Genomic DNA, 23,375 nt, shown 5'->3' on the forward strand with positions numbered 1-23,375 from the left:
AAGGCTACAGAGATGAGGGAAATAGTAAAAGACGGAGTTGCATTAGGAGACTCAAGCTGGGATTTCCAACCTTTTCAAAGTTGGGGTAGAGACTATTTAGGTCTTGGTTCCTGGGGTAGGGCCTGTCTCCTCCCAGGACTTGTAGCACAGGGCCTGTTCTGCCTAAAGTGTGACTCTAATCTTGTGTGCAGCATTTTTTTGCAAGAGGAATAAGAAGCAGCCTATTATGCAATCTGCTCCCATCAGATGGGTCAGCTTTTATTTGTAGCGTTCAGTCTTGGCTCTCTGCTAGTCCTGATGTAAACCCACCACAACGCCTGTCTGTCTGAACACAGGCTCCCCACCCTATCTACAGTTTATCATACAACAGGGGCAAAGCAGCACATTTTTGTTGGAGTAAATGGGACCCCTCAGTTATCTAATTGTTGCTGATTTGCCCGTAATTGCTTCCAGCAAACATGATTTGATGCTTCGTTGAAATGAGACTAAATGAATTCAAGTTGTGAATTTCCCTCATCAATTTTTTGAATGGGGTGGGGTGATAGGAGGGAATTATAATAAAATAAAAACAACAAACAAACATACAAAACCAAAAAAACACCCCCCCCAACCCCCAATAGTGGGTGTTATCCCGTTCAAGAGGTAATTCAAGACCATTAGTAACCTGCTCCTCATTCTGTGCCCCTCACTGCTGAAGGCCAGGAAATGGCGCAGGAATGCACTAAATTGCATGTTCTCAGTTATAACGGTTCAGTGGGCAAGAAAATATCAGTGAATAAACCCTGTCTCAGAAACATTCTCCTCTAACTGCTCTTACTATCTTCTCAGCTGTGTAACAACAGTGCCTTCAAGTCCATTGTCCTCCTTCTCCTTGATGTATTGACTTTGGGCCCATCTTCCAGTTGAGCAGAAAAGGTGACTCCAAAGGCTTGCTCCCAGCTTTGCCTCCCTGTACCACAGCATTGATTTGGTTCAGTTAAGGGCAAGTGCAGCCTTCCCCATGGCTGGGTCGCTTGGCAGCACTGGCAAGGAGGCCAGACGCATGCCCAGTGGCATGTGGCTGGGATGCCTCTCCTGGTAAACTTTCTAACCTACATTCCCCCAAAATGAGGTGAAGGGGAGGCTTTGTTTATTCATCTGCTCCCCAGATATAAAGGAGGTGGCGCTTTAAGGTGAAAGGCAGACAGGATATTTTTGATGATACCTGCTTTAAGTTCAAAGATCAGCAAAATTATTTGATATTTGCTGCCTGACTTCTTAAATTCCTGAAGTCAAACTGGTTCCCATCCAAAAGGAAAAATAAAAAAAGCAAACCAGGTTTCTAGTCAGAAGGATTTATTCTCTCGGAAAAACCAATAGTCCTTTCAGTGCATTAGAAAATTGGCTGCACTGTCCAGACATATGCTCTGTTCAGCTCTCTGGATTGCTGTAAAACCAGCTTTAGGTATTTGAATTCAAGCCACTGATGCGAGACAGGGAAAAGCAGCCCCACAAAAAGGGAAGCATTTACAGGGCAACTGTCACTGCGTGTGGCAAGCCCCTTTCATAGCACAATCAGTTAGGATTAAGCTTTTTCTTACATAATGATAAATCTGCAGCTGGACTTGTGCACAGATCAAGATTTCAGCAGGTAGATCTGAAATTAAGATCACACTGGGTCCCTGTAACCTTCCCCTCCCCTAAGGGAACCATACTCACTTTGCATCTGAGAAACAGGATGATTAAAAGTTATGTATCACAGGGCTATTGTGAACATTGCCAGCAACATCTGTCTTGTCAACACTGGAAATAAAGGTGGGAGGCTCGTGGGAGATGGCCACCTAAGTCCCGGGTGGCCCGGCTCTGGCGGCAGATGGGTGTGTTTCCCACTGGCGACATGCTGGGCAGGCAGAGCTGCAGTCTGCAAGTGCTCCTGCTCCTTCCCTTCCCCTCCTCCGGCACTGGGACACAGTGCTGGTGGGACCCCCTCTGTGATCAGGGCTACCTCTGCTCTGAGTGTTAGAAATGTCTGTGTTAGCTCCTCTTGTCTCCCTGAAACTGATTGCCATTTCAAGTCTTAAAATTTACTAATTGCTCTAATTGATTTAAAATGGAAAAAAAAATTTGTAGAAAAACGGAAAATTGATGCTTCTCAGTCACTTTTTACCCTCTCAGCTTTCTCTAGAGCAATAAAAAGTACTAGATTTTTATGGGAAAAAGCAATTATCCCCCTGTTTGGTTTGAAAGTACTTTTTTAGTTTGGAATCATACTATCAATTTGAGAAAAGTCCAAGGTAAAAACTTTGAAGAAAATCAAAGCATTTTTTTCCAAAAAGTAGAAGTCCAGATTTCATACTAACAGAAGAGTTTTTGCTGGGGAAAGGATTCATATACTTTGCCTCTTCAAAAAAAGTTTTTTTTCTTTTGGTATAAACTTTCTTGTATGCATTCTTTTTTCCCCTGGAACTTTTCTTAAACACAACATCGAATCAAAAAAACCCCCAGAACCTCAACTTTGCAAACCTGGGGAACTTGCCAAGTTCTCTCAAATGTATGATTCCTGTTGTATAGTTTTCCTTTTGACATAAAGAGAATGTGATACATGAAAATATCTTTCTTTTCTCTGTAAGGGGATAAAATGAATGTGTTTGCCAAATGGACAGCTTATATGAATGACTTATGATTTTATATTTTAACAGAAATCTGCCAGCTATGTACAGCTGCATGTTTAATTCATACTGAATAATTTATGCAAGCAATTTCTTTTTTTATTCATAAATTTTTTTTAACACAATCTTTATTTCAGGCTTAACTCCAGTTTAACAGATGCTTTTGCCCATGAACATATTAATAGATGGTTGTCCTTCCTTTAACTAGTGTGAGTTTCCTGGCTTTGTCGTCATGTTCCCATTTAAACCTCTGGGGGTTTTGAGGCCTTGTCATGGAAAAAGATTATTGTAGTGGGATGGAGCTTATTTGGGTGAAGCGGCCAGGGAGCCAGCAAAGAGAGGAAGTGAGCTGGTTTGAGACTGCTGGAGTTCATGTGATAAATGACATTCTTTACTACCCTGTCGCTGCTGGAGCAAGGAGATACTTGTCCTTTCTTATCTGGGAAGCCCTGTGCATGTCCTGTGTTCCCAGCGGGGCTGTTGGCCATAGGGGTTGGGCTCTGGGCCTGGAAGCAGACTCTGTTAGCCAAGGTTCAAGGAGACAAATTAGTGTTTTTATAAGGGCTAATCCTAGGGGGGATGACACAAAAAATCCTTATATCTGAAAACTTTTCCCGCTTATGAACTAGAATGAAAACCTAAAATCTCTTATGAGGACCTGAACCAGTATTGTTTCATAACTTAAATCTTTTTAAATATACTTTTGAATTTAGGTATAATACACAATGTCAAATAATATCCCTCTATACTAATATTTAATGCAGTAAGGGTATAAGTGTGCAAAACTTTAACCAAAACAAAGCAACAATCAAAATGATTAATGCTGAGTTCTGTTCCTTGGAGCTTTTAGTGAAATCAGCACAGTATTGTGCAATGCTTGATTTTTTTTTTTTGATGTAAAGGTGCTTTTTTTACTGCAAAACGTCTGAGCTGTATTTTTGATCAGTTCTATTGCAAGTACCCGGCAACAATGAGAGCTAATTTAACTATGTCCAAGTCACTCTGAATTCTGTAGCTTATGGACAGCACTGCAGTGGAGCAGCAAAGGTGAAGACTGTCCAAGGGGAAATGAAATAATAAGGTGCAGAAAATGGGCCATCAATGAATGTCATACCAGACATCTAATACTGTTATTGCTCTAGAGAAATCTGAGAAGGTAAAAGTGACTGAGAAGCATCAACTTTCTGTTTTTCTGACTTTGTCCTGTGAACTCTTGCACTGGCTTTCCCAGTTGTCTGCATTGTTGAGACAAGAAAGACTATTTTGTATATAGAAGGGGAAAAAAGGACATGACTGATTCTGAGGGCAAGAAGGTTGATGGCTACCTTCAAAGGGGTGATGCCTGCTGACCTTCACCTTCATAGGCATATGTCATTTTTTGGAAGGTTTTGAGGCATATCTGCCCCTTCTGAAGACATCAGGAAGGACAGCGGCCAGTGCAGGAGGACAGTTTGCCATCTGCAGGGAAGCATCAGCATAACACCATGACAGGCACTGGGGATAAGTGCTGGGAATAAGTGTTTTGTTTCTACAGTCTTCAATGGTGGTGGCTTCTTGTCAAACCAGTTTACCTTGGAGGAAAATGTGGAAATATGAGTCCCTGCAGGAGAGGAGCAGGAATGATATGTTTTGTGTCTTCCTGGGATGACTGTTGTCCATGCAGGTGTGGGCAGGGTCTGGCCCGGCTCTTGCACCCTTTGGAGCTGGCGGAGCAGGTCACCCTTTGGAGAGGCCTTCACAGAAGCCTGCTCTGGGGAAGCTCCTATGCCTTATCTGCAGCATAGTTATGGGCAACTGGTACCTATAATGTCTAGGGAAACTGGGGCAGAGTTTGTTGAGGCATGATTTGTCAGGTGGGTGGAAGTAGGCCAAAAAAGTCAGGAATAAGGGCCAGGAGCTGTACTTGCATGAATATCTACTGCCCTGAATTTTCTTCATGTGGCTATGGCTTGAAACTGTTTAAATTATATTGTAGCTGTAGCTTAACTTGCTAATTATTTAGAGATGTTAATTTCTAGATAATACAAAACCTCTTTGTAAGGACTGTGGGAAGGTAGGTGATGTATTAGTGAGGTTGGACAGTTTATCTCTAATTAGAAAATCTTATAAGCCGCCTTAGTTGTAAAGAGTTTGGGCCTCCACTTAATGCTGCGGAGCTGCATGTTGGCAAATTCATGTAAACTAGAGCATTGTTTCACTGTGCTGCAAAATTAAAGCATTAGAGTGTCAATCTTCAATTTACACCTGAAGGAGAAACCTCATAGATCTTAGGAACTGTTTTCCCTATATGCAGTATATCCCAATATAAATTGTAGATCTCATCTGTGTGTGTAGCTGCTTGTGGAGCATATTCTCTTCATGTTTTCAGAATTTGGAAGAACAGATGGTGAAAGCTTAGTCTAAATAAACTGAGTCCCAACCAGGGCTCTCAACACGAGTATATCCTGGATGTTAAAATGACAAAGAATCCAAGAGCTTCAGGCATTGCTTATCTCCAACAACCACACCTCTAACCTTGCACTACTGCATCCTGAAGTGATATCTTTCTGTACAGGAAGCTTCTGAGAAAATCCTCATCAACTAAGACTGTTAGGAGTAAGAGACCAAATTGTACAGAAGCCATATGCTGGAGCAGCCATGGGAAAATATGCTGCAACACACACCGGGTTTTCGCACAAATCCTGGCTCTCCTGAGAAGTCATGCAGACTGCTCCACATTGCCTTGGCTGAGAGGCTGAACAAAAGATGAGGTCATCATTCCTCACGCTTGCCCAGGTCCTAGCCTGGGCCTCCCTGGGTAGCCTCAACTTCAAAAAAGAAAAAGGAAAAAACCAAACAACCCAAACCAGCCCAGCAGCAATGGCCTGGAGGGGGTTAGCACTGTTTACTCCTTACACAGTTGCTGAGGCATGCTGCAATGGAAATTGGTTTCATTCTTGGAGTAGGGACCTTACTGTGCTGATCAGATCAAGGTGCGTTTCATGCTGCAGTCTTGTCTTACAAGTCCTGCTGGGAGCAATGAGCACTTTGGCACTTCCTATGGGCTAGTTTCAGTGTGACTTTAAGGCTGCAATAGGTTTCACTGAGCTGCTGGTTATTAATTACTTCCAAAAATTAAATTATTTAGCCTATGAATTTTAGGAGGTTAAGTTTAGACTAGTTTTAAAAAATCTTGGCTCACTTTAACATGAAGCAAATCTTTGGACAACCTTGTAATAATAAATACATGGATTTAGTAGTGAAGATGAACTGGGGGTGGTTATACACTGCTCCAACCTATCCTTGATCAGGTTCCCGTAGGAAACAAAGGACAGAAAGGCAAAGGGGAGGCTGTGTACTGCTGGACCGCATCTGGATCTCTCCTGCCTCAATCATCGAGGCTGGAGCAGTGCGATTGCACAGGCTGTTTGCTGGCTCAGGTCACCCGCTTAGCAGCAGGCTAGTGCAGCAGACTGAGGGATACTGAAATAACTTTCTAAGTAACCAGAAGTTATTGACAGGTCTAGAAATCATCTGGGAAGCTCTAAGAACAGTCTTGATTTATGTAGTGGTCTTCCTTACTCCCATTGTGTACTGTGAGTTTTTTTAAGAAAAGCACCTAATAAAAGTCTATTGAGGTCATTCAGATGATACTCATGATACAACCATTTCTAAATCTTTTGAAGAGACACCTTAAATCAGTGAAGAGCTATTTTTAAAGGCACCAGTGAATCTGTTTCTCTTTCTTTAATAAACCTTGTTAACCAGGGTTTAAATGGTTTCAGAAAATGGTGCCAAGTGTCTGTGGAATTAACCAGTTTTCCTAAGAATTCTGTTTGAGGTGGGACATAAAAACAACTTAAAAGTGAACTACACTAAAAGTCGGGGAATCTGTCTCTGTGTTCCTACCTGTATACTGAAATCCTCATCCAGGATTCCTGTAAATAATAAGGGTCTCAGTGTTTGCAGACAGATCCCTGCAGTAAAGAGTAAGAAACAGAACAGTAATTTTTTTTATTTTATTTTTTTTGCATAGGCCTCATGGTTCATTCAGCAGAAGCTACAGTACTTGTCTCAAGCACCCTCTTCACATTTAGCTTCCACTCAAAAAAGCGCTCCAGTCACTTCTCAAATGAACAGCGGCAGCAGGGCTCTCAGTACCAGGAGGAAAACATGCCTGCACCATGAAATGGTAAGTGAGCAATGCCACTTTTCCTACTCTGCCAGCTGGAAGCCTCTGCTTGGTTTGTTGCAGATAAATGTGAGCCCTCCCATGGGTGAGGGACCTTTCCCTCCAGGAGCTGCCCAAGGCTGTGGGACTATGCACTAAAGTGAGAAAAGAGAGCAGGTTTGGATTTGGGGTGTGTATCAGCGTTCTGCAGCTATTGTCTGTGCTGGCACCTCCCCAGCAGTGGGTGTAAGCTAGTCTCACCCTTACTATAAGAAAAGAACATGCAGACGGATTGCTCATATGATGTTGCTGACTGGCTCTGGTGCTGACTGGCTCTGAAACCATGTTACTTCTGCCTTTGAGACTGGTTTCTGTGGCCTGTCTTAAGGGGTTTTGCTCCTGTTCGTTCCTGTAAAGTTATGAGCACTTGCTTTTAACTTTACTAGGCATCGGGAAGTGCCTAAAGGATATTGCCATGTGTTTGACCCACCTGTCTTTGTGATCTCTGCTTGGAGTAGAAGTAGTATAGTTCATGCACTCTTGCATCATATCGGTTTCTTTTTGAAAAGCTATTAAAATTGTGTTGGGTGTGGACGTCAAGCGAAGAGGGAAAAGGACTTCATAAAACTTTGCTAGCCCAAGGGGTGGGGGAAGTAAAGTTTTCATCTTAAAATAAAGGAAAACCAGAGAAGATGAAAGTGACAACTTGGTGAGGGGAAAAAAAAAAGCTGGTGAAAGAGAGAGGAATGAAATAAGGAAGACTGAGGAACTTATATCTTCAGTTGTTTTTCCATACTTCTGCAAACAGCAGACTCATGTTGCTTTTATTGCTTTGCTAACAGTGCTGTTGAAAGATTCGCCTTTCACCCTGGGTCCTTTTTGTTCATTTTCTTTAAATTTGGTCAACCTTCAGCTGGCGGTCGTGGCTCCCTTTAGGTCTATGGAGTGCCTAAGACTTAAAATGCAGTAGTGTCAGGAATATGCCTCTAGCAAAGTTTTTTTTAGAAATGGTCTTCAAACTAATTCTTAGTTTCTCACGCTACTGGAAAATACTTAATTTGGGTTTTAGTCTGCAGTTGCTATGAATATCTTTCTGATCTTTTTCAATTTGAGTATTATCTTTGGCACTGATTCTCCCCCTTTCCTTCCTTCCTTCATTTATTCATTTCCTTTTCTCTCTTATGTTTTCATTTCTAGTCAGGCATATGTTATAAAGTACTGGGTTACATTTAGAAGGTACTGTACCTCTGGAACAAAAAAAATCTCATTAAGCTTATGGGATATTATCCTGTTTCAAGTCACTTGTGTATAACTTGTCCTAGGCCTGCATAATGCCTAAAATCATGACTTAAGGTTAGTTCTTTAAGTGTTTAGATTGTTAGGCATAGTGGTCTCTAGTTTCAAATCCTTATTGAATAAAGTAACAGTGTTTTATTTATGTCCATCTGCCTTTGCTGCAGCACGCACAGAAGCAGACAGCTATGTGGTAAGGAATGATGTAGAACAGTATCTGGAAAACACTCCTGGGTATTGTCTACTGCTTCTGGCACCTGAATTTCAAGCCCTGCCAAGTCCTCAGAAGGATGATATTGATTTGACTTGCTCAGATTTGGGATACTCTGAGGCCTGAAACAATATTTGTTTTTCTGTACCTCAGGTCTGATTTTTGTAGGGGAATAATGTTGACCGGTGACACTGAATTAGGTGGGGAAAATGTTGCCTCTTCTCTGACACTGGTAAAAAAAAGTCTGATTTGTGAGCAGAATCACTTCTGTTATACGTACCATGCAGCAGAGCTTGTGCAGCACTTGTCTCCTCTGGTGTGCAGAGGGAAAACTGCCCAGAGCCAGGGTGCGCTGGTGTGAGAGGAAATCAATGTGGTTGTTAACAGTGGGAAAGCTGGAAGGGTGTAATTGGAAACCTGAAGACTGTAGTGTGGTTTTTTTTTTTTTTCCCCCCAGTAGAACTCCATGGAAGTGAGAGACAGTCTTGGCTTGTGGCTTTTCTAGCAGTGCAGCTGCAGTGGGCCCATGCTGATGGTGCTAAGGGGCTGTTAAGAACAGAGCCAAAGTTGGAGTTGGAGGCTTGACACGCTTTGGGTTAACTGTAGGAAAGTACCTGTACTTTTCACGTGGGAAAGACAAATCTGGGCCGTTAATTGCCACCATGGAGCTGACAGACATTATGTTTTATTTTTGGAGAACTTGTCTGTGCTTCTTAACAAATGCCAGGATGTCCAGTGGGTTGTTTTAAATCTGAAAGTGTAACTTGCACCACCAGGCTGTTGAAGGGGATATTTGCTTGGCTGATGTCCATCATTGCACTAGGCTGTCCTATTTCCTTAATCACTTGAAAGGGATGAATAAAGAGAAAGACAAGTACTGCATTGGCAGACAAAGTCTTCTTTCATACTGTTCTGGAACTTGCACTCAAGCGTGTGATTATGATGTAAAAAAACCAAAACAAACCCCAAACAAACAAAAAAAACAACAACAACAAAAAAAACCCAAAAAACAAGCCAATATTCAAGGAAAAACACATTCAGGTGTTTTGTCTAACTCTCCTGAACAGTAATATCTGCCATAAAAACTAATCACTGAGCTAGGAGGAGGAGGGGATTTCATGATCTGAAAATTGACTGGTATTGGGACCAAGGCTGTGGTTAAACTAACATTTTCGTTGGATTAACTGGAGAATTTTGAAGTTTTGAAAGACTGTTTATGAAATAAAAATGTTGACAAGTCTTTCACAGTTTACTGAGCAGAACTTATGTCTGTTGGGATTATATTGTCAGAGATGAGTTTGCTCATGTTAAGTTATTTAAAATGCTTAGAACCGGTTTGCTTTAAGATGTTGAAAAGGACTATTTTCTGTTCTGCTAGAAGGAAGTAAGTGAAAAACAACTTTGTCTTTAGAAGAAATAGTTTCTCAATCTCTAAAGTGAGTATTCAGAATATTTTCTTTGTTCTCTGAAATCCATAATTAATATTTGTACTCCAAGAATTCTCAGTCTCAGAAATAAAGGCGTGTAATGCTCATGTGCCTCTGAAATAGACTTATGTATATTGCTGCATTTTTGTTGTACCCAAATATACACAGCAATTGGGATGTTACAGGCTCAGTGTTAGTTGGTGGCTGATAGCAAAATACAGACCAGCTTTCAAAAGGAAAGGCAGACCTATTATACCAACTATCCTCAGCCCAGCAAGGCACATAAGTTACTAGGTGGAAAGGGTGTGAACTGCTCTTATGGCTTCAATGCAATTAGTTTAGTGGCTTAAGTTATGCACAATGGGTTAATCGCATTGCTGAAGATAGCCCTAATGTGGTTACTATGGAAAAGTCTGAACTTTTAACACAGCAACAAAAATGTTTACTTCCAATGGCCCCCACTTTTGTTGAGGTTACTAAATGTTGCGCTTTTCTGTGAAAGTTATCATAGTGACCTGATATTTGTAGTACAGTACCTCTTTGGACTGTCTCTGCTGTATAGCCAGGATTCATTCTGCTGCTTCCAACCTTAGCCAAACAATCTCAGCAGTTCAGTATGAAATTACAGTTACTACTTCTGAAACCTAAAAGCTTTAGCAGTATTGCAGATTTCCATCTTTCCTAACACTTTGGCCTTTATTCTGAGTATGCAGGCACTGCATTTTGACAACATATTTTACACTTCATTTTCTGAACAGTGTTTTATTAGATTAACTCAAAAAGGAAGACTAGCTTCTCATTTATTGTGACTTGCACATTCAGTCAAACACTGTGTGATACTGAGTAGTTTAAATCTCCAGCGTATGAACTGTAAATTGACATTAAAGACCTCTCTTAACATCCATTACTCTGTTTAAACAGTCGTGCAGAATTACTAGTTGCCAGTAATTTCTCCTTGAATACAAATATATCATCTGTTCTAATGTTGTTTTAACTCTCTTGATTTGCATGTCATGAAAGGAATATCTTAAAATTAGGAAATGGCAAGGCTGAATAGTGTAATGGATAATAGTGATGACTATTGCTATTTAGTAGAAGTTTTGGGTTTGCTTGCACATGAAATTACTAATTTTCTTAAAAGCTGATAATACTTTGGTTGCTGAGCATGGTCCTGGAGGATAAATACCCATCCTGCTGGGATCACCAATTTGGCCTCTTCAGTCTTATCACAAAAATCTGACCTGTGAGGATGTGAAGTATGCACTCTTCTGTTGCAAGAGATGACTTTCTTTACTTAGTTGCCCTTTAACGCATTCAGGCAGAACAGTGTGTACTCACCACACAGACTACAAAGAGAATTTCAAACCCCAGAGCTCTCCATTTATCACATTGCATAAGTGTGACAAATTTGGACAGAGGCACAATAAATAAATCAGTAAAACCCATGTAGAGTATACTGCAGGATGCATTTCAGGGTGGAATCTGAGAGCAGAGCTGTTGGTGAAGAGCTTGTCATTTCCAGTTCATGTAGCAGTTGTGAAAAACAGCTTTGCATCTTAATACTGCAGCAGTTTATTGATTTGCACTATAACCGAAGGACTGGGATCCTTCCTTCCCAAGGAGGTTATGTAGCCTGGTGACATGCATTCTGTACTTCTGAAGATTGAAATCAGAAACTCTGCCTACTGAAAACAGGACTGTTAGGGCCTGTCCATGGTAATACCTCCTCACTGTGTTGCCACATATTTGCCTCACTGCAGTGTGTCTCCACCTGCTTATCCCGCCTCCTGTTATCTTTGCTATCTCTTTCTGCATGCTGCAGGGTGCACAGTACCAGGCCAGAAAACCTTACCTCTTCATCCATTCTCCATCCCTTCTCGCAACCTGCTGCGCATCTCTTCCCACCTCATGCAGCTAAACAAGGCAAAGCAGGGAGCTGGAAATTCATTAGTTCTCCTCAGAACTTGTTATCATGCCTGAATATTATTTGTTTTAAACCACATTGGGATTAAGATCCTTTGAAGTTCTTTGATTAGTGTTTAGGGGAAAATGAGATGCCAGTTTAAGCTTCTGATATTTTGTAACAGCATATAGAACACCAGTGTTCAAATTTATGCTTAAACCAGCTGTTTTAGAGTCACATTTAACCAAAAATTAATTAGCCTGGAAAAGAATGACTGAAACTTGATTATATTTAAGTTTGTATTTCAGCTTCCATCTGTGGTGAAATCAAGACCTATTCAGCTTTATGATCATTCATGGTGATGGCTTGATTTTTATTCTTATAGATTACAAATTTCTTGCTTGCTTGTTGTCTTTGTATATTAAGAATGACCTTATTTAAAAACTCCTTGTGGTTTAACTTTCTTAGCAGGAACATTATCATACACAGTTGAAACTCATGTGGTGAGAAAAGGCACGTGCCTCTAGCAAAAGCCTGGTTCTATGCATGTATTTGCACTACTTAGCCGATATGTGCAAAAGTTGATCTGTGCTGATGCTTGATAACAGTATGTGGCAGCTAGCTGTATGTATGGCTGACCAGTTGTTTATCCAGTTACTGCGTTTATGCAGACACAATTAGTACTTGCACAGCTCAACTCTCCTCTTGTTTGTTTTTTTTTTATATCTAGCCACCACTGTCCTCATCACTAATGTGACATTGAGTGCCCAGCATAAATAGAGAGATGGAAAAACTTATCTTTGGAGCAGCTGGTCTTAATATATAGCTGTTTTGCAGAAACATTCGATTAGAAACAACTTGCTTTCCTTGAACAATAAAAAATGAAACACTTTACTCCTTAAATCAAAGCATATATTTGGAATGATCTTGTGAAACAACAAAATTTTTCCCAGCATGTAAGCTTCATGTACTGCAAAGATGTAATGACAAATGCTTTGCGGAATAACTGCTGTTTAAACACTGGTCATGCCCATTCTGTGCAGCAATAAAAGGGGCTCTGTTGCTGGTTTCATAGACTTCAGTGACTCCTACCATCAATGTTCAGTTTGTGGCAGCCTCTTATATAGACTAGGCTATAAGGTGCGTTTAGAAAGCACATATGTCGGGCTGGTTCTCAGGAAAAGTCTATACTGTGAGCCTGACTTATTAAGACTGAGGTGCTGTGATGCATGTTTTAAGTATTTTTAGATCCCATACTCATTGGGCAAATATTCTCCTGCTTCTTCCTTATAAATGTAATGGCTATTGGAGTAGTAGCTATCTATAGATCTGTTCAGGAACAGCTGTATAAAAACTGCTGTTGTCACGTGAGCATAAACATATTAAGAAGCTATTTCTCTGCATTCCAGCTGATTAAAGACTGTAAGCAACATTCAAAGGCCTGTGTACATGTGAGGGGCATGGTCCAGTCAAGTGCTGAGACAAAACATGACTGTAATGGATTTACAGTGAGAGTGTCCTACATCTTTTTATTTAAAAACTGCTGCAGTCAGAAACCCTGCATATTGTTGTAGGTACATGGATGATGGTAATCTCTTTCCTGGCAGAGCAGACAGTTGGTAAAATCTACGTTTTCTGTGGGGTTTTTTTGTGTGTGTGCTTAGTACACTTTCTAGCCTGTTGTTCACTAATAGTATCTCTTATTTCTTTCTTTTAGTCTTATTTCTTGTGATTAACATTCCACTGTTCATGCCAGTGAATTCATCTGGGGTTGACCCGCAGTGTGTTCAAGCTGGAGTTCGTACCCTCCTAATCCTAGGTCTCCTTCATGAATATCTTCCTTGCCTGTAGCCTGGGTGAAGCCTGTTCTGTCCTGTGCTGGCCCTGGTATGTGAGCAGACGATTCGTAGTTTTCAGTCAGTTCATCATTATTTATGATATAATCTGTGCCATCATCCTTCAGTTGATCCTGTATTCGAACAAAGAAAAATATCAGTGGAAGGGAGACTGAGGAGGTTTTTTGCTAAAGCTTAAATGAAGAACAAGTCTGATGAAATTCCACTTTTATTTTGTTATTTGTTTCAGGTGTTAATTTAGTATCTTGATGTTGATTAAAGCAAATAGTTGCTTACTATGTTCTGCTCTTGAGCAGCGTTGAGAAACATAACCTACTGTTCAGATCTTTAAGATAATTTCAGTGCTTAAACATCACTGATGGGTAGCCAATACTTTCAGCATCTGGCTGAATAATTTAGAACATGTCACTCACGTGAAGCTTGCAATATTAGTGGCTATTCTTGAAAATGTAGCACAGCACCTCCCAAGATCTCTTCTCTACACCCCTGAAGAAATTGTATAATTCTTAGCCTTAAAAGTAATAAGCTTTGGAAAAAGGACTCTAAAAAAATGTTTCACTGAGTATGGCAGGTTTTGGATTACACCTTAAATACAATTAACCAAGGTATGTACTTACGCCATATGCACTGGGGCTGGTCAGAAGCCTGGCAACAGGATTACACCATTCAGGTAATGTCGTTGTGAGAGGTGGACCAGCGTGGGTTAAGATAGGTTTTAGGTATCTGAAGTTTGTTAAAGAATATTTCCTATACAGATATTGATGTTAACACTCTTCTCCCTTGGACAAAGAGATTTCATTTTAAAGCATAAGGGAATCATCTAACCAAATGGAAACATAGAAAATACCATCTCTTTACCCACCTGTTACCGCATACATTCACCTGTAATCAGTCTTGTCTAATGTTTTTTAGTAACAACAAAAAAACCACCAGTCAAAACCAACCCTCCCCCTTCCAAAAAAAAACTCCGCCCAAATGCTAAAACACTTGATGCTCAAAATCTGACTTGAAGAGTACCAGAATGTCTGAAGGGGATGTATTGTGGGATACATAAATGCAGTAGGAGCTGGAAGAGCGGAAATGTGTACTAGATAATCCTGTTTACTTATTCTCATCTGCTGTTTGCTCTAAGTGTGATCTCTTATGCAATTTTAACAGGAAACCATTTAAGATGCAACTGTATCAGCTACTTTATGTAAGAACAGTAGTGAATGTTTTCTTAAACGCATATACTCAGCCTTTTGCAAAATCAGTGCATTTCTTCAATAGGCAAAGTGTATTTCATCAAATATTAAGTTTCTTTATCGCTGGGAGTGTACATAAGTTGTTCTCTGTAATACTTTATTTTCAGTATTCAATGCATTTGTTTTACACTTCATACATCAATTCTCCTTTATATAAAATTATGTAAATAAGTTAGGAACAGGCTTTATGCTATCGTCTTGCACCTGTCTTTCCAATCTTTTCATCCCAAAGTACTTTATTGAGATAAAAGAAAAACCTGCTCATCTTGAGCAACTATATCATTCTTGTATCTGTCAATAACGGCTCTCCCATGAGTCCTTCAAGTTGACTTATCCTCTCTGCTACTTTTACTCACAAAGTAATTTTCAGTGTTTTTTGGGAAGCAGGTCTGTCAGCTATTTTTGCTCCCAGGAAAAATTTGCTTTATTGATTGTTGTCTCACTTTCTCCCCCCTGCTCCTTTCTCTTGCTCGCTTGCTTGTGCTCTCTCCCTCACTTTTTCTCTCTGCCTCCTTAAAGAAGAATGGAACAAATGTAAAACTGAACAGTGATTCAAGTCCTGCAGCAATATTGTAGAAAAACCGAGTAAGTAACAATGGGTCTTAAACCATTCCAGTGCCTCCTTTTCTTTCATAATTGGTTGTTTATGGTATCGCTGCTTTACACACCAAGTACAAATTCTGAATCCTGAACAGTTATGTAAAACATCCTTATGATCTCAGTTACTGATTGAAAAGCTAAATAACTTCCTCTGCTGTCCTCCATACTACAGCCATGGAAGTTGTTCTATAGTTATCTGGGTTTTGTGTGCATTTGTGTATTTTTTTTTTTTAAAAATTAAATTGCATCTGTCAGAGGATTGTGTGATTCCTTCATCCAATGTCATATACTGAGTTAGTGTGGAAAAAAATTGAGTCTACTTCAAAAAAGATTTTAAGATTGTAATATAAATTCTTAGCAGAACCATGATCAAGGTGGGAATCTCATGAGATCAAATTTTGTAGGGAAAGTTTAGATCTTCTTGCTTCTGTAAGAGTAAAATCAAACCAAACAATCCTTTTCTGATCCATGCCCAGTCTTATTTGAAACCTCCAAAGTGCCAAGCAGTTAAGAGCTATTATTAAAAAGCAATATATGAAAGCCATCAATTAGAGTTGTTCTGTTTTCAGAACTTCAGAAAAACCTAATTAAAAGGCCAAAAATGGAAGTAGGAGCCTAGTTCTAGGTTTTTAATCTTTAGAAATATTGGCTTTGTTAGTACAAACAACTTGAATTGTTTGAACTGAGTTGTCAGACCTGGCATGAAAAATACAGGCTTCTAATGGAAGTTGCATTTGATTATACTGAGTTCTGTCTGCTCTGTTCTTTTATTTTTTTTTCAGAATAAGTAACTGAAGATTTAATATTAGTCAACATTTCCTCCTTAATCTGATGATCTCTGAGCTAGGCCTAACTTCTAAGCAGCCTTATAACTTCATAACAAGCTTTTATACCTCTCAGTAAAAATTTGAGTCCTGTTTTCCTCCCATGCTTGCACCACATCATATAGGAATAGGAGGTGCAATCTACTTGGCTGCCACAGTAGTCTTCAGTATTTTGACCCACCACCACTTTTAGCATAAACTGTTGTCTGGTGTGTTTAACTAGTTGCTATGTGTGTACACTGATGTTTAAATTGAGTGATGGCTTCATTTTGGGCTGCAACATATCCTCTACATCCCCTTCCTTTTGCAGTTGCGCCGACATGTTCATTGTGTATTGTCCGTGCTTCTGCTTTGAAGCCTCTTGAGATGTGGTTTAAAGCAAAGAAAATTTTCTTGTGCTTGGCATGATGCTTCTGATTTTGCAATAAATTTATTTGTCTCTTTGTTCCTTATTTAACTAGTTATTATTTAGCCCACTAAAGGAACTTAAGTTGCACTGGCCTATTTTTCATTGTTTTAATAACCTATGTCATAAATGTTTCCTCTTTATTGTTGGCACATTTGCTTTATAATATTACAGACATAATCACATTGTTCAGTGCAGCATGAAGAAGGAATTCTAACCCATGTGCAGTGCTGGCACTTCAAAACTATATCAGACATGGGTCTATAGCTTTTTAAGGCTGGCAGAGAAGTATTATCACACTCCAGGTGCTTTGATTGCATCTCCAGGGAGAAATAATTTAAATAGTGTAATAGAAAAAGGTAGATTTTGCACTAAGGCTGCTTTAAAAATTGGAAGAAACTAAGTGTAAACCTCTTAGCATAACTCAGGAATTACTGCTGCACCAAATTCATGCCTGCCTAATTCAGGGATAGGGGAAAACATCGTATCAATCAACCCACTTCTAGATTTGCACTTTAGCCATCCATGGGCAGAACAGCCCACCTGCATGTCTCTGCTTCTACACCATATGATATACTGTGTTAAAGAACTTCCTTAATATTGTATAGGTGGTAACTTCTAAGTTGGGGAACTGAATTCAGGATGCCTGTATATGCACATGTATAGAATTTTAATCCGTATAGAGTGCTGGCACATTAGCATGCTTTGCTTTCATAATCAAATACCAATTTTTCCATTGATTCCACACACCTTCAGGCTTCTGCTCTCAGTTCACATGCCCAGAAATGTTTACCCTGGGTCCCCTCATTGCTGGTTGAACATCCCTTTGTTCAGGCAGTTCCAGTCTCTCCTCGCCATTAGCGAGGCACAGTTCCTGTCCCTTCCTGTATCACTGCCACCAGACTCAACATCTAAATCTGTTTACCCCTTCCTGGTCCAGCTTCTGTCTCTTCTGAATTTGACTTATGATGTCCTCTTCTGTACTGCCCAGCAACAAGCAAAGAAGGCAATGCCACTGCAGATAAAGCAGTTGGCAAGTGTCTGAACAGTGTAGCCAAAAGTTGAATCACAGACAAGTTGTTCACGGGGGCTGATGAGGCTGAGGACTTCAAACAAGGGCTGTGGGAGGGTACGGTGTGCTCAACAGTAACAGAACCTTCAGAATTTAGCTCTTCAAATTGAAGAGTATGGGGTTTTGGTTGTTTTGTGGGTTGTTGTTTTTTTTTTTTGAAGGGTATCAATAGCCAATTTTTCAGTCTCACAATGTGATTTAGTTTAGGATGGAGTTTCAAAGAAATGGCACAAGGCATCCCTAGGGTGGAGTATGAGGTCTTTGCTCTATGTACAGTGCATTTAAACATAATCTCATGAGGATTTATAAGGAACAAAATAATAGAATTGCATGATTTTTTTTTCCCCCAAAAACATTATACCTGAAACAAGTATCTATCACGGAAATTATCTTCCTATATAGTTACTGTTTTGCAAAAATACAGGTTACCTGAGCCAGACTTTTCAAGTGAGAAGTCTCAGGTAATCTTGATGAGAAACACTACTGCAACTAGTCATATGGCAGAACATTTAGGATTTCCTTTATGCAGAAAATTCTGAGACTTCAAAATATTTTTTGCATCATATTGGGATGAAAAATCTGAATCTCAAAAATTATGGGTTTTTTTTAGGCCAATAAGTATCAAACAGCCACACTTTGTTAAATTGATATGTTCTTTCCAAACTTGGAGAATGTTGGTAAAAATTACTATCTTTTTGATAAAATGATATTAGCATGTTCAAATAGGGAAAAATATTCTGGCTGTTTTGACTCGGACTTAAAGGAGGTTCACTTTTCTTCTGTTGGAGAAAGAGAGTCCTAGTCTAACTGTGGCTCTGCTGAAAACTAATAGTAAGAGAGAAATAACTTGCAGCTGGGGGGGCGGGGAATAAAAACAACAGCAAACCAATCACAACAACAAAAACCCCAAACGAAACACCCCCCACACACTCTGACAAAGCAAGAGATGTGGTCACAGTCAGAAATACACATGGCAGCTCTGCTTAAGCTCTGTAAAGTCCTGCATTTGGCCCAGAAGGTATTTTAACTTTTGCCTCATCACATAATGGGGGCTCTGTAACTCAAGGTAATGCCATCCTCCCCAAAGGCAAATATACCCACACTGTAATATTTACTATTAAAAAGCCCCACAGTACAGGAATTTTTGTGATACTGGTCAAAGTTACATATAGCGATTTTTTTTTTCTTTTTTGGACACTATTTTCCTATATCAAATGGCACTATAAATACACATTCTATTGCTAGGTGTTATACTTCTGCTGTAGGCATGAGTCTGTAGAGGTAAATGTCACCGCTCCCAGAATCCATTCTTTGTGCAATGTTTTTAAGATTACTTGAGGCTTGCAGCCTTTATTTTAAAATGTCCCTTTTGTGAATATTTTTATTTAAGTCTGAGTTTGTAAATTGGTTATGTCATGAGTTTAATACTACTCTTTGTTGTGTTTATTAAGAAACATACATAAGAAATCCATCAAAGAAAATATGTCACTTCTGTTCCTTCAGTCTATTTTCTGTAGTAGAGACAAATGATGTTTTGTTCCTTGGTAGGGTGTTGGGTGGGGTTTTTTTTTTGTGTGGGTGGTTTGTTTGGTTTTTTTTTTTTTGAGAGGGAATGATTTTGATATTAGCCATGTGATAGCCTAAAGAGTAAAAATTTCCATTTTGGTAGTGTTTGAATTGGGAGCAGGCAAACCATGAAACTTTGATTATCTGTTTAAGTTCTACACGTGGCTGACTCCTGCTAACAGCTGACTGAGATTATTTGGTTACTTTATGCAACAGCTCACGTGCATGACTGAGCTGGTGAGGCACAGAGACATCTCCAGGTCCCAAGTGCATGCACTGCAGATTAAAATCACCTGAAGAAGGAGAGGTTTTTAGAGGGGGTCTCTCCTGACTCTTGTGAGAGATGAAGATGTTTTCTCATGTACTGGGGAATTGTCTTCAGAGGATGGGGAGTTACCAGCGTAGACTGTTGAAAAGCGCACGGCATGGTTATGTTAGATTTCATTGTAAGAATAACAGATATGTTTTTGAAAAGACCACGACATCTATAGTGAATTAACATGTAAAGGTAACCTAATCTGCACTGTGGAGAAAGCTGAGAAGGAATCACTAAATCTGGCATAAATAATATTTTAACTTATAGCCGTTATTAGTGAATTCTGCTCTAGTTCTTTGACTCTTCTCCTTTTACGAAGTAGTTTAAAAAAATAAAATTCACACTACCGTTGTAACTTAATATTAAACAACTGAGGATAAGTGGAATCATACTTTAGTCCTGCAAAGTCAAATCATCAGGTTGTTTTTTGTTTGTTTGTTTTTAAGATTCATTCTTTCTGTCTACCTTTGTCTTTCTCATGTCTGAGAGCAGAGAGGGTGGATGAAAATCGGTGGTAATAGAACTAGTTCAATATATCCTTACAGTACAGGAAAGTTGGTCTGACTGTCAGATTGTAGAGGCAGATGTAGTGTCAGACCCAAAGAATTAACTCTGGCTTTTATGCAGAATATGGCTAAAAATTTGCTGCTTTCAACTCTGAAACTGTAAGCATTGCAGAGATGTGGGCAAAATGGAGGGAGTTAATAGAATTGATTTTAGTCAGGTCTTTTTACACATAAGTAGCTGCAGACTGACAAGTGGCTTGTTCTCTAGTACGCACTGAGCAAAATGTGTGGGATATTTGCAGACCATGGGCTTCTGGTTGTGAGCTTACTGAAGCAGAGAAGAAAACTGAGACATCTTACTGAAGTTATTTGAAGCCTATTATATTCTGAATATAACTCTTCCACGCAAAGAAAAAATGTGAGACATAAATGGGAACTTGCTTATACAACTGATGAGTGGGTAATGCAGCTACTCTTGAAAACAGAAGGATAGGGCATGCAAAAGGATAGAAGAATACTTATATAAGATTCAAAAGGAATATATGAACAGGCACTAATATCAGACAAATTAACATTAGAAAGAGCTTTGGAAGATGCAAACTATGTGGGACAGCTAAAGAGAAGAAAAAAAAAACCCACCTTGACATCAGTTGTATAATAACAAGGAAATGACCCTCCATCCAACAAAAAAACCCCAACCAAAATATAACCAACTACAAAAAATAATGCACCACCAGAGACGCATAGGAGTCAGCTACACACATAACGAAGAGAGAAGGCTGTATTGCATTAGTGGCATCAGCATTGATGACGTGCATGTGATGTCTCAGAAAAATGTGTGTGATTCAAAATTGATATCATTGGAGGATTCATCTCCTCTATCTTCAGATGCCTTATAGTAGGATATTGGAAAGAAATCTAATCTACCAGCCTTACTTTTCATCATTAAAGAGAAATGGCCAATTCCCAAGGCAGTTAGTATCATCCTGCAGTGCTGGAGTTAATTGGAATTAATTGAAACTAGGATGATTTTCTTTCCCTTTATTGACTATAAAAGAGCCTGAACAACTAGATTAGACTTTGGCTAACAATTAAATATCTCAAGTTTGGTGAAACAAATCTCACTTCAGGACATATGTAAATAGGAGCCCTGAGGCAAAAATATAAGAAAAAAACCCACAACATCCTCAGTACTAAGGAAACTAGGAGTGTATGAAAGGCATCCATTTCCATAATGAAGAAGTGCTATATTAAATGCTTTTAGAAGAAAGAAGATAAAAGCAATACGTTTAAATATGGCATCAAAGCCAGCAGCAGGAACAAACAACTTTAAAATCATTAAGTTTGTGAAAACCTGAATGACCATGGAATTCATAAAAATAAATTTCACCTCAGAGAAAACTTAAAAAGACTTCCTGGCATGTTTGAAGGCATAGAAAATTTCTCAGGACATTGCAAAACTGGTCTACCCGTGGCTTGGCAATAGGGTTTCTTTTCCGTAAAAAAGGAACTTATGCATATGGTACATCTTTAGCATGATTACAAAGCTAGAGATACTATTGGCACGACTAAGCTAAATTATTGCATTTAAAAGGATGAACACTGGTGTGACCTAGCTGTGCGTAGACCCTTAAGGCCTTAAAATGCCAGCTGCTTCAGATGAGATGACTTTCAAGCTCTTCACGTGAAGCGCATCAACTGTATAAAATGTCTCAGCCCTGGTACTGGCAGAGGGAATGTGTGTAGAAGAGCAAGCAAGTTAGCAGGGATTTCGGCACTCTGTGTGGAAGATTATGCTTCATGAGAATGTCCTTGGCACAACCATCTGCCTAAGAAGTATTCCAGAAAGCAGATGTGTGAAGAATGAGGACTGGCAGCAGTTACACGCCTTGCTAATGACAATCTAATACCAGTGGCACGACAAATTTAATCATTTGCAAGATGCAGAGAGAGTAAAGCTTAAAGATTAAATGCAATGAAGTGCAAGTACAAACTGGTTTTGATCAAATGAATTACTTCAGTTGCATCATAGAGGAACAGAGAAAAGTTCCGATCCAAATAAAGTGAAAGCTATAAAGCTTTTAAAAAAAAAACCCTCTTATCAATAAATTACATTGGGTACAATGAACTTGCACGTACTAAGACAGGTACTGAGGATAGCAATGGTTGTAGTGCATCTACCTTGAGAGGAGAACTTGGAGACCAGGAGGGTGTTGGAAGGAGTGGGTAGCAAGAGGCTAACGTGAACAAGGCTTTCCAAACGAGATAGGCATCATTCTGCTCAAACTAAAATACTACAGTGAAAGCAGGGCAATAAAATGGCTACTAGAACTTTGTAAGCAACAGCTGGAGCAATATTCTTGCTATGGCCCTCTGGTGATGTGGACTGAGAGCTAAAGCCAGTGTACCAAAATTACACTTAAATAGGAAAATAATTATCTGGCATATTTTCAGGAAGTCAGATCACATATTTTATCATTACATAGATATAACTACACAGTAACACTTAAAATAGTTCACAGATCTGTGGAGAGCGTTTTTGACGGATCTCCGGTTTCTGCATTGCCAAGATTCAGAGGATGCTCTCACACTTATGAAGGTACAGCTTGAAAGGAAAATATGATCCCCTATGAGAAAATCCTGTAAAGAACTTATTTTCTTGCACGATTTTGTTGAAGGATGAGCTATAAGTGTGGAAGAAGGCTTGGAGGAATAATGTGTCTTATTTTCTGATGCTTGCTTGTGTTTGTAAAGATGCTAACAAAAACAGAAACAAAAGCGATAATTAGCTGTATCTTTAGGAAAAAAAAAAAAAGAGATGATCTGTATAAAAATAACAGAATCTCCCTTCCTCTATCAGAAGACTGTGGAAAAAAGAGTAAATAAGGAGGTGGGTGTCATGCCAGAAGGAAAGAGAACAGTAGCTCCAAAGAAAATGAAAATTTTAAAGAAGTTTTTTTGATGACTAGTTGGTATAGTAGTGAAGATAGACCAGAGAGCTGTTCTCTTGGCCCAGTATGAGTGTACAAACAGAACTGTGATCAGGGATTTGTGTATCCCTATAGAACATAAAAGCAGGGCACCAAGGTGACCTGTGCTGGGTGAAGCCCGCGGCAAAGCTGACAGCAACAGAGTAACATGCAATGTACTAATGAAATTATATTAGTGCTTATTTGTACAGTTGTGAGAAACAATACTCATTCCAGATATGGAAGTAGATTCAAAACCTGTGTGAGAAGATCAGGACATGGTTTAGCACTTTTGCAGAGGACTGTTTTACTCAGTAGTGTACTTCTGGCCAGTTAAGTAATGAGTAAGAGGCGCTGGAAGTGACTTAAAAAAAGCAGTCTTTT

General features: G+C 39.4%; 1 protein-coding gene across 2 annotated transcripts in view; it reads right to left on the reverse strand.

Moving 5' to 3' along the window:
• Window positions 1-6,793: 6,793 nt before the first annotated feature.
• SLC9A9 (solute carrier family 9 member A9) overlaps window positions 6,794-23,375 on the reverse strand; it is a 213,083-nt gene continuing 196,501 nt past the window's right edge. Inside the window, exons 15-17 of one of the 2 annotated variants that reach the window (XM_074590233.1) lie at window positions 14,106-14,211; window positions 13,438-13,601; window positions 6,794-11,665 (exon numbers count right to left, since the gene is read on the reverse strand). In XM_074590233.1, the coding sequence (XP_074446334.1) occupies window positions 11,644-11,665; window positions 13,438-13,601; window positions 14,106-14,211 (292 nt within the window). In that variant the 3' untranslated portion in view covers window positions 6,794-11,643. Of the gene's footprint in view, window positions 13,602-14,105; window positions 14,212-23,375 lie in introns of both variants that reach the window. The other variant, XM_074590232.1, reaches the window with a different exon arrangement.

This window comes from Larus michahellis, chromosome 6, assembly GCF_964199755.1.
Source record: "Larus michahellis chromosome 6, bLarMic1.1, whole genome shotgun sequence".
In the NCBI taxonomy this organism is placed as follows: Eukaryota; Metazoa; Chordata; class Aves; order Charadriiformes; family Laridae; genus Larus; species Larus michahellis.